This window comes from Pleurodeles waltl, chromosome 11 (assembly GCF_031143425.1).
Source record: "Pleurodeles waltl isolate 20211129_DDA chromosome 11, aPleWal1.hap1.20221129, whole genome shotgun sequence".
Taxonomy (NCBI): domain Eukaryota; kingdom Metazoa; phylum Chordata; class Amphibia; order Caudata; family Salamandridae; genus Pleurodeles; species Pleurodeles waltl.
In genome coordinates this window covers 677,102,450-677,114,494 of record NC_090450.1, presented here as the reverse complement: position 1 = coordinate 677,114,494, position 12,045 = coordinate 677,102,450, and the positions used below count along the sequence as shown (strand labels likewise).

At 40.9% G+C, this 12,045-nt stretch overlaps 1 protein-coding gene across 4 annotated transcripts in view; it reads left to right on the top strand.

Moving 5' to 3' along the window:
* TMEM230 (transmembrane protein 230) overlaps window positions 1-11,143 on the top strand; it is an 82,248-nt gene extending 71,105 nt beyond the window's left edge. For all 4 annotated transcript variants that reach the window (XM_069214172.1, XM_069214173.1, XM_069214174.1 and 1 more), the window contains one exon: window positions 8,208-11,143. In XM_069214172.1, the coding sequence (XP_069070273.1) occupies window positions 8,208-8,348 (141 nt within the window). In that variant the 3' untranslated portion in view covers window positions 8,349-11,143. The remainder of the gene's footprint in view (window positions 1-8,207) is intronic.
* Window positions 11,144-12,045: the final 902 nt, after the last annotated feature.

Genomic DNA, 12,045 nt, shown 5'->3' with positions numbered 1-12,045 from the left:
TATTTTTCAAAACCTGTATTGTCATTTTGTAGTGTTTCCATTAAGTTACTGTGTGTGTTGGTACAAATACTTTACACCTAGCACTCTGAAGTTAAGCCTGCCTGCTCGTGCCAAGCTACCAAGGGGGTGAGCGGGGGTTAGCTGAGGGTGATTCTCTTTTACCCTGGCTAGAGTGAGGGTCCTTGCTTGTCCAGAGGGTAACCTGACTGCCAACCAAAGACCCCCATTTCTAACAGGGTCCATATTATGTCAACATTTTTGTCAGATCTCTGGATATTGAGCTCTCCTATGCAGTGAAAACTCACAGGAGTATTCTTAACTCTCTGGGCATACGTGCCCTTGTGCACACACAAGCCTACATTGGCAGACTGGACACTTGGTTAAAAGCGCCATAGCTGCAAGTGTGCACAAAGGCCTTCTAAGACAGGTAGGATACATGTTTAAAGCACCATAGGTGCTGGTGTGCACACACATGCCAGTGCTACTTCACAACATATGTGGGAAGGCATGCATGCACTTTCACAATGTACTTACAGTGGGAAAGTGCTCAGGGCCCTAAGGCCACTAAGGGGGAATCGGCAAAACCCACTAAAAAAAAAAGCAAAAAAGTTTGGGGAAACACCACCTCAGCATGTCAGATCTAACACAGGGGTTTTATGGGACACCTGATAAACTTCCCTAAAAGAGTGGTGCCTATGTAATCATGCCTGGTTTGTTAATTTCTTGATTGCTATTGTATGCCAGTGATTGCGCACCCATAACACATCCAACAGCAGAGAATAGATATTTAGCAGCCCAACTAGTGGTATTGAAAGAACTTGTTTTTTTTTTCTCCCCCAATTTTCATGACGGTTTTCTGTTTGGAGCCATATCCCTTTTGGGTTTCTAGGTGTCTTCCCTTGACCCCCTCCATAAAGGCCTCAATGTGACTAAAAAACCTCCTTCGAGACAGTCTTAATCTCCTCACACTCCGACCAACTATAAATAAAGACGCCCTGGTTTCGACCACATATCCAACAGATGTCTGATAATGTGTGGTTCATCTGTTCTAGTCTACTAGGCGTCATCTCATTAACAATTGATATTCTGCTTCTCTTTGTTTGATGCTTCTAAAGCTTGTATGTGTATGCAGTGTCACATTTCCCCTATTTTTTTCATATTTCTCATCCAGTGTATGATTTGTGTGAATTGCAGTTTGTTTCAGGCAACCGGACTATCTCTTGCAGTCTGGGAAGGACATCGCACACCTGATTGATGTATTGAAAATATCCTTAATCATCAAACACTTCCTTTTTTTAGTTGTCCATCACACACTATCGATCCTTGGAGTAAATGAAGGATTAGAGTGGATTGGCGTGTGTGGGTCTAGGACAGTGTTCGTACAACTCCTATTGCCACTTTGCCTCTTATCAGGAAAGGGAGTCTTTGAGTCATCTGAGATGTAGCGTGGCTATGGTCTCACTTTTCTTTTTTTTTGAGCCATGAGATAACCCAGAGAAAGCGACCTGCAAGGGCCCATTCAATGAACAATCCTCGTTTTGCTGATTCTCTGGAAGACTGTTCTCCTATTATCCTAAGCTGCTCAGAAAACTAGTACTGGAGTATATTCGGGAAAGCCAGACCTCCTTTGGCAGCCTCTATTTAACCTAGCTCTGTCCCTGCACGAATTAATGGAGTCATTTGTTTTTGCAGGCTCTATAGTTCTGACAATGGGATCAATGTATGAAGCACTTGAAGTGGCTATAGTACCACATCACTTTTACCCAGCCAAGCAGTATGGTGGCTTTTCCAATCGGCCATATTGTCAGATATCTGGGCCTTGAGGCAGTGTCCATTTGCTTCGGTCCAAGTGTCTATTGAGCCAGTTATGTAGGTACTTTATACACGAATTCACCTATTTTATCGGACATAGGGCTTTTTTCACTGTTTTCTCTCTCCCTCTCTCTCTCTCTCCCTCTCCCTCTCCCTCTCTCCCTCTCTCCCTCTCTCCCTCTCTCCCTCTCTCCCTCTCCCTCTCCCTTAACCCCCAAAAGGCCTCTTTAAAGCAATTCAGGCATTTTGCGATCCTTGGTAGTGGGGATTCTGGGTCTGTGTTGGTGAGGAGTACATTGTCAGCAAATAAGCTAGTCTTGTGCTCCCATCTCCAAGTTGCACTTCTCAAATGGGTGTGTTGGCCCATACAAGGGCTGCCTGTAGTTTATGGCAATGACAAAGAGCGATGATAAGGGGCAATCATGCCTTGCCTCCCTCAGGCATTGGAATTTGTCAGATTGTTGGTTCCATTTACCTTCTGCTTCTCTTATTGCTGGAGTTCTGCCTTCCCTTGAAGGAGCTGAACAATTTTGTGTGGGGTCCTGAAGGAGGTTTGCAAAGTGCCAGCAATGGGCTAGCGAGAGTCCATCTGGACCCGGAGCTTTTTGGAGTGCACAGCCTTGATGACTTGTCAGATCTCTTTTGATGTGAGAGGTTTGTCTACCTCCTCTCTCCATTCCGGAAGAAAGACTGGGCGCAAGACTCTTTCTACAAGAAGGCCGATATCTCATCTGTGCTCTGGGCATGTCACATCTGATGTGCTTCAAAGACAAAGGTCAAATGTCAGCCTTCTGATAAATTGCTGCCTATGTTTTTAACATGGGAATTGGTGTCTACAAACTTCTCTATCTCAAGAAAAGTAAATTATGTTACTATCTTGCTGGGGTCAATGGAGCGTAAAAGGAGTCTGTGGAATGTCACCTTCTTCTATAACACACAAACGCATGTAAACCTGTAAAAGAGCTGTACACAGTCAGCAGTTAGAAAGCAAAAATTAAGCAGATTTTGTTTGTATTTCAGAACTGTGATGGAAACAGATTTTAATAGGATCACAATGATCAGGACACTGTGCTTGGTGATGCACAAATGATAAATATTCACTGAAACCAGAATTCCATATATTATCATTTGTGTGCAGTATAGTTTTATCAGTAAGCCTGTACAAATTTAGTGCACATTTCAGTGGAAAATGTTCAATCTCTATGTGACAGTGTCCTACCACACGTGCTTTAGTTATATTAAAAAGCCCTCTTCACGTCCATTAAATCCAGGTGGGTTGCAAACGTTTGTTATTCTGAAAATTGGATTTTGGAAAGCACTGTGTTAGCTAATAGTTGATCGTTTTTTATAAAACTGCTGCTTTAAATGTAATCACTTTTTTGCCTTTTTAGCCCTCAGCATTCTTAATTGGCCACAAAGTTGTGTCTTTCCTCTTTCTTACTTTTTATTGGCATCTTGTTTATCCTCCTACTCTTCCACTAATTTGTGCACAAATTTGTTTGCTAGCAGGCATTCCTTCCTGAGTCATCTTGCATCATAGATACAGCATTTCCCTAAAATGTGGCTTTGAATGCATCCCATGGAGTGGGAAGGAGGTGTCTCACTGGTCATTCTCCCTGATGGCCTGGGTTAATTTGTCCCTGTTTGCGGGTTCCTTGTGACATACAAGTGTTATTTTCATGTCCATCTAACTTAACAGAGAGTCCCATCCTCCATGTCATTTTTAACTTGTGTGTGCCCTGGAATTTTATCTCCCTTCATACTAGGGTGACCAGATGTCTCAGATTTCCCCAGACTGTCGCAGTTTTTAGAGGACTGTCCCGGTGTCCCAACCTCTTGTTAATTTTAAATAAATGTCCCGGTTTTTGGGGCAAAGTCAGGTCAACCTGCAAACACTTTTGTTAATTTTAAATAAATGTCCTGGTTTTGGGACACAGGTCAGGTCAACCTGCGAATCAGAAGTGAAAGATATGCTCTCCTTTCACATGCAGCTCTAGCGTCTTAAATAATGTAAGAAGTCATTTATTGGTTTCTGATACTCTGGTGTGTGCATGAGTGAGTGAGTGTGTGTGTGTGTGTGTGTGTGTGTGCGCACACACACACTTTTACAGGACATGCCAGATATAAAAGTGAGACTAAAGGCATTAGTCCTACTTTTATGTCTAATCCGTCTCAGTTTTTTTCTTCTCAAAATCTAGTCACCCTACTTCATACGAGCACCGTAGAGTCTGTGAAGTGGGCTTTTTGAGTTAAAGCACATATTTATTCTAGAGTAAGATTTGTGTGCACAGGAGAACAGTGAATAACTCCTCTCCTAGGGATGCAGATATTTCCAGATGACGACCAGCCCTTGTTCCTCAAATGTAAGTTTAGTACCTCTTGATATCTCCTTGGTAAAATGGGAGAAGATGTTCTGTTTAAAGTCTCTAGTCTTAATCACATTGAAATCCTTCCCCAAGACACCCGCAAAAAATGATTGGGTCATCTATGAACCACTCCTGCTGAGTATTTTGAGCTTAGATATTAATTGAAGTATTTCTCGAGCCTTGTATAGTCATATACTTTGGTGCATCTGACCTCTAGATTGCTGTTAGTGTCAACAATCTTGATTTCAAAGTCCATCTTGCAGAGAATGGCTAGCCTTGCTGTTTTTGTATTCCCTGGTGCCTATATCTGAATAGAGTAGCACTTATACTTGATCTTAAATTGCTCCTCCCTCAGGACCTCATAATCTTTTCCAAGGCGTTGCTGTTAACATGTAGCCCTTTCATGGTGATCCTTTTGTGTTGCTAAAGTTGCCCTAAATGGGAAGGGTATGCCCAGACATGGGTCCCGTGCTCACTGTGCCACTGGATTCAAGCTAGCCTGGCTGATGAAGGGTGACACCCTGAAACCGGTCCCAGGATGCTTGTTTCTGGTCCAGGGAGGACCTGGCTTGGCAGTTAGGGCTGGACTGCTCCCATGAGGAACAGGGTCAAGACTGATTTGCATAAGGTTGGGTCCAAACTGGGGTGGCATGGTGAGCAAAACAACGATGGATTAAACCCAGATCTGTGACTGGGATAGTGAGCAAAAGTATGATGGATTAAACCCAGATCTATGACTAGGGGTAAGTGTTTGCATTGTTTAGCACTCCATCCATCATCCTTTTGTGTTGCTAAAGTTGTCCTTTCATGGTGATCTACCTTTAGTGCATTTGGCAGTTGGAGAGTTCTAAGGTTACTTTTGTTTTCATGTCTTTTTTGCAGTGTTGTCGCAGGAAGCTCTTGATATAGTGTGACTCCTTGGTTACAGAAATGCAGTTTTTTCATTTTTTCGAGCTGCAGGCGTTGGTTTTTTTTCTTTATGGGGGTTGATGGGTAGTTTCACCACCACATTTCGAGGCCATTCCTTGCTAGAGCTGTTCTGTGCTCACATTATATGAGCGCATTTGATTCCTATGGGGGATATAGGGTTTTTGTTCAAGAACCCTCTAAACAGTTCATCTAACACACTAAGTTAAGTTGTTTCCTTCAGTTCTCTCTTTCAGGTTTCTAATGTGGGTGCTCTCCCTTCTGGATCTATTTTTAAGATCATCACATTTTATCAGTAGCCATTTAGTCTGAGATTCTGAGTGACAAATAGTTGTAGTGACCAGTTGTTCAGTGTCTGTTGCACCATGGATGTGAGCCTCTCCTTGTTCTGGTCCCTGCCCATGCTTTTAAGTTCCATTTTGATGTATGCAACACCTTTCTATGTCTCAGACCTCTGTTTCACTAGATCGTTCTGAAATGTTCGCTGCAGATCTGATTTCTTCTATGCTAGGCATGTTTTTAGGTTGTCATGCTCAGGTGAGTTTACTTTTGATGCTGTTGTCTGAATCTTTGTAAGTAGTGGCTCCCTCCTCGTTGTGATTATGAAAAAAGTGTAAAAGGGAGTTTGACTGTTTTTTGTGTGGGTGTGGCATGTAACAGAGAATTTGTATCTCATGGTAAAATCAGACTGCCAGTTTAGTCCTGGGCTGTGTGTACTGTATTCCTTCTGCTGAGTTCGCCAGTGCTCTCCAGTAACTTTGCTTTGACGTTCGCCAGCACCTATTTTATAGTCACATGGATCACCGTTTGTAGACCATGTCTCTGGTGTCTATTTGCCTTTGCCCACCTAGCCAGCATGTAAAATAGCGATTGTTTGTTGGTCACCTTGGGGTGAGCATTCATCCAGAAAAAAGCGAATTACTTTTCACCAACTGCACTGCTGCTGCTCATTCGGTGTCTCTGACATCATGTTTAATTGTTCCTGTGCAGTCTCCTCCGTTTCTTTTAACTGCTGTCCCAGGGGCCATGAAGAGAGGACAGGGCTGTCTGTACCAAAACTGTTTCTTCTCCATGTACCAAAACTGTTTCTTCTCCTCCATGTGCGGGATCAGACTTCCTCTGTCTCTGTTCTTCGCCCGCTCCAGTTGTTTCTCCTCTGTATGGTGGGATGTCAGACCACCACATTGTGACCAGCAACACACGGTCCCAATCACTTGGCTATCTTCAGCACTTTCATATGGGCATTTGCAGATCTTTGCAGTGTTTCAAGAAGCCTGCAGAGGTCTTTTGTTTCAGGATGGAGCAATGTCAGTTACTGTATTTTTGGTGCAACTTGTATAAAGTTGGAGCTCAGAGGTTTTGGGGCAGATGTACACCATGCCATATTCAGGGATTCTTTTGTAACATCCCTGTCATGAAGGTTTCTTAGGGGGTATCAAAAAAGACTTCCTCGCAATTCGGAAATCATCTTCTACTTGAGAGCTTAATGTGGTCACATCTAAATCAGTGATTATTCAACATGAGCCTACAGATGAGACATCATTGTAGCATTTGCCTTGAAAAACAGATTGCTTGCCCTCAGCGGTCTCATGGATTTACTGAACTCCAGACCTTCCAGCTTTAAAACTGTGCACGGCATTCTTTTCAAATAGTGTAGCGATGAGAACACACCCTTCATACCTCCCTAAGGTAGTTTCCGATTTTCATGTGCATCATCCATTTTGTTATCCGTATTCTCCATATACAGAAAGATCTCCCCATACCATAAATATTGATTATTTATTTATTACTAAGTTTTATAAAGCACTTTGTGTCCCCTTTCGGTTACTTCAGAGACTTTGACAGAGGAGGAATGCAACATTATGGTAGGAGGTTAAGAATCCAGATGAGTGGTTAAATGTTTGAATTTCTTTGATAAATAGGTAAGACCATAGTTTTTACTTAGACAAAAGGAGGTCTCAACACTTTGTTAAATGCTTCCTGAATATAATGGGCTTCTCCACGTCAAAGATGTTTGCAGATGAATTGTATCTTGTATAATTTGCTGTTACCACATAGACCAAAATCCCACTCCACCAACGGTAAAGCAGCAGCAGCTGCTGCTGCCTGGATGGAAAATATTTCTGCAAGTGATGTTCACAAGGCAGCTACATTGAGTCCCATCTATACTTTGACTATGTATTATTGTTTGACTTCAGATTCCAGCAATGACACCCAAGACTGCTCTAAAAACCCATTTGGCTAGCTTTCTTCTGCTGACATTTTACAAACATCCTTTGTCTTGTAGACCTGGAAGGCTTGCGGTCTTCTTGCTGTTCTTTTACAGTGTTCTAAGAATGCAGAACCTAAAATGCAGATGGAAATGTTACTTACAGGTAATCTTAGTTCTGCAGTGTGAGAATCGTCAACAACACCACGAACATCCCACTCACTATCCCGGCTTCAACATTTGGGTTTGGGTGTCATGCAGTACTACAATAGGGATCCTTGTAAGGCCTGTCAAAACGACCTGACAGTACAAGGCATTATGGGATATTGGAACTTTTGACTTCTTAAAGGAGCAGTGACTATTGTATTCCATTCTACGACTTTTTCTTATCTGGCTGCGTTTCCTGCATGGTTTCCTTTCCCCTAGACAACAAGGTCAGGGCGTGTGATGCAGTATTGTTTTGAATACTGTTTTGATTTCAACTTGATATATTTTTGTAAAAGAAGACATTCAGCATTTGGAATAGGCGGCAGTAGATACATTTGCATTCAAAGTGCCAGATTTTCACCATTTATTTATCTAGTATATATTTTGAAAAATTGTTCCAAAGCCGACACATGTAGGAGAGAATATTCTACTCCACGACTGACTTCAATGAAGATTCCTTCGATGCAGGTGTAAAATTAGAAAAAAATAAGTTTCCTTCTTTTGGAGACACTTTAATGTTTGAGCTTACATTTTCTTTCTTTCTTTTTTTTTTTTTTTTTTTTTTTTTAATAAACCTGCGTTGGAAGTGTTGTTGTAAAAGTTAAATATCAGTTTGTTTGATTTTCTTACCTCTACTGTGTTATTTGCTCTTGTGTCAGCTGACTGTTTTCCTTTCTTCTCCACAGGGGACAGACCGCGCCATACCTGTGCTTATTATTGGCATACTTGTTTTCCTTCCTGGCTTCTACCACCTGCGGATTGCATACTTTGCCTCAAAAGGATACCGTGGCTACTCCTATGATGACATCCCAGACTTTGATGATTGACTAGGGGCGAGGCGGAAGTGGAAGAGACGAACCACTTCTTAACCCCATAGTTTTAACAGGTCCTCCCTCTTTGTGCTTATAGGTTTCTTCTACCAGGTGTCCCAAAAAGAGCTACCTACCAGACATGCCATGTTGGACCTGGAATGCCGATAAATATCCTTTTGCCATGGGGGTAGCTCACAGGTTTGGCACAGATGTGGCATGGTGGCAGTGCCTGCAGAGAACCTACAAGACTGAGTGGACGCTTGAAGATTATACATAACCAATCACGAGTGGGAAATACTGTATTCAAAGTTGCTTTTTATCCCCACATGCTTCATATTTTCTCTGTTATTTTGATAGCTGGCTGAACTTTATTTCATATTCTATTTTTTTATGTTAAATAAAATATCGATTAGCTCTGGCGACAACTGATCCGTTAGCTTCATGTCAGCTGGTACTTCAATTTCCAGACAATTGGCTGTCTTTTGTACGCTTTTTGATGATTATTCAAAAGAAACATAGAAGTTAAGCTTTAAGGTCTCGGGGAGAAACCCATAGGGTTCTTCGGTGAAGAGTGTTTTTGTTTTCCCCAAGCCGGTGATGTAACTCTGTTAGAATGAGATACTTTGGGTGTCTGGGTCTCTGCTGGTGCTGTGGTCTTCAGCGAGTGTCACGTTCAGTCATATCTGCTGCACTGTAATGTCCTGTTAAAAGCATATTCCTTTTCATTCGGCAAGATGGGAATGCGAAGATCACAGAATGTGTAGTGAGAAATGCCTCTGCTGGTTATGGTCCAACTCGAGCATTCTTTCACTTGACTGACATACTGTGTGCACTTGTGCAAGCGGTTCGGATCTCGGTACGTTTCAGTTTTGATTTACACTCTGGGTTTGCGTTGGTTCACAGAAAATAGCTGAGCACCCATGGAAACCGAAAAGAGCATATTATAATACTCTTTGATATCCAGTTAGACGATCGTATAGGTGTTTAGTCAAAGGAAAACATCGTTATGAATTGTCCATCATTCAAATGAAAGAAATATAATTGATTTTCTCAAATAATTTTGTTTACATCACAGGATAAGCCATCATCATTTCCATTTTATTCTGGAATGATATCAAAACATGTCTTTCCAGCAAAGACCATATCTGAGTTAAGGTCAAGTTATAGCTCTTTCTGAGGTTTTCCTGTGCAGATGCCCACCTTATTCAGAGGCCATTCATGAACCCATTGTCCTTTACAGCTCAAGGAAATGTGACACAGCTGGATTACTACACTGGCGTATAAAATAATGTTGAAGGGAATATCTTCGAAATTAGACTATTAAATTGAAAGCATGGATGCTGATACCATCGAAGTTGGATGTGATATATTAAATTGACAAATCTTCATTTGAAACATAATTAAGAGTGCTTTGAATTGTTTAAAGAAATATCAAGCTTTTGTTGGATAATTACTGCCTCCATTATTTTTAGACGTTAGTTATATTTTAGAAAATGAAAAAAAAACAGTTCATACTTTCAGTTACAGTCTTTGACTCCTGCCTTTACTAAATTACCCAAAACGATGAACTTCCCTCACTACCAGAAACTACCCTATTTCCCAGATTATGCTTTACAAATTGAGGTTACACCCGACAGAACTTGAAAAGCTCGAAATTCTCGAAAGGGAAACTGCTGCTCACTGAAAGTCATAGCTGTCAATTCACCGAAATGCCGAGGATAGCAAAAGTGACATCACAAGCCCCTTGACCTCCACTTTCACTCACACACACATACTAACATGCACACAATTCACACTTACATATACTCTCTCTTACATAAACACACTCTTGTCCACAAGCACACAACATACATTTAAAATCATTTTTTACTTACCTCCGCTGCCACGGAAGGGCATATTCCAGCTAATGATACTCCATTTATAATACACTAATAGTAAAAGATACATTATTATTCAATATTAGAGTAATAAATTGACAGAAAACAAAGTGTGTGGAGTCCTAGCTGTCGTCCATAAGGACGAGCTACCACTGTGTTCCTGGATATGAATTTGCCTCCTGGGGGCTGGGGCACCCAAAGGGCACATCCATGCCCAAAGTCTGGTACTGAAAGCCCAGGTGGAGTAAACCGTTCCACTGAATAAAGTGTAGCCATAAATCACATAAAACATTTTGGGATGTAAAACAGCAAAGTTGTAAGTTATGTTTAAATTAAAGAATTACACACATGCCTCGTGATTTTCCATTTTTTCATGCTTTTTACATTATTTTGAAATTTTTGAAATTTCGCCAGTGATGGAAAGAATTGTTGCCATTATTGCTTTTGCAGTAAAAGTTAAAGGTATTCAGCATCTAAAGTTTAATTTGTTATTTCAATGCGTTACCATGTTTTTATTAAAAGGGTGGCTTTTCATCTGCTTGGCACATCACAAATTTGAGCATATCACAAATACACGAAAAGCTGTTTTGCAAAACATTACTTTTAAAGCAAATGTGGTTGAGTCAACACTGCATGTTGCATGAATGTTGTGAAACTCAAGGTTCATAACAGATCACGAAGGAAGAGAGTCAACAGTGCAAGTACAGTTGAACATTTATATTTGTGCTTATGCATTGTGCAAGCAGATCAACTAGCACCAGACACGCACCCTGACCCATTTCTTAAAGAATGCTTCAGGCCATGTCAACATTGTGAAATTTACACTTCCAGCACAGGCGTAAGTCCAGAGTGACATTCCTAATCATCCCATTGTAAAGAATAGTAAACAAATAGTTATATTTTTAAAAGTTTAATAAATGACTTATTGTAGAACTTTTGAGTGCTTCTTTTTCTGTGGAAATTCTGCAATTATGTTGTGACTACCGATCTTTGGTCGGAGTAAGAAATGGTTTTCTTAGGCTCACAGTAGAACAGGTATTTACTTTGCAAATAAAGATAAAAGATAGGTAAGGAGGGAAGGTGCGAGAATGAACTCAGTGTACCTGGCCTTGTATCATTGAGTTCATCAGCCTTTAGTGATTTCATCTAGCAAATGTTCTATTTCATGATGGACCCTGGCAGATCTTATTGCAGCCTACTCCTTTTCAATATTTCACACGTTCTGTTGTGGAGTGTTGTAGCATGCCCTCTGAAAGCAACATTTATCCCACGAAATATATGAGAAGCTCATCTAACATTGTTTTTTCCTTTTTTTTATTTTCACAGTGGCAGTCCTATTGCTGCAATGGGAAGCACAGAACTGTCACCAGAAAGTTAAAAAAAAGGGCAATGTCTCTGCGAGATACTTGTACTTGACATCATTAGTTATCTGTATTTTTTCAAAATGACTCTTTTTGGAATAAAAGAATGCTGCTGATGAAGTCCCGATTATACCAATTGCTTTTATGTTGGGGATGTCCTAGGGAGATCCTGCCTAATTGTCATTAGATACTAAATTGTTAAACATAACTTTGTTTCTTTGTTTTTGGAGTGTGAGGGTGGGAGTGATAACTTTAGCACAATCGCCTTTGACTTGGGGATAAGAGCATAATACACTTAGTAGAAGACCTTGTTGATAGGTTTTGGGGTTTAGTATTAAAATTGCTTTTGATAGAGACTTCTAACCGCAAATTCCACACCTTAGAATATTTTCCAGGTATCCGACTGGATCCAGAAAATCTTGCAGGCTGTTAGGTGGGGTCAATAAGGTCCAAGTTCATCATCAACAAAAGATC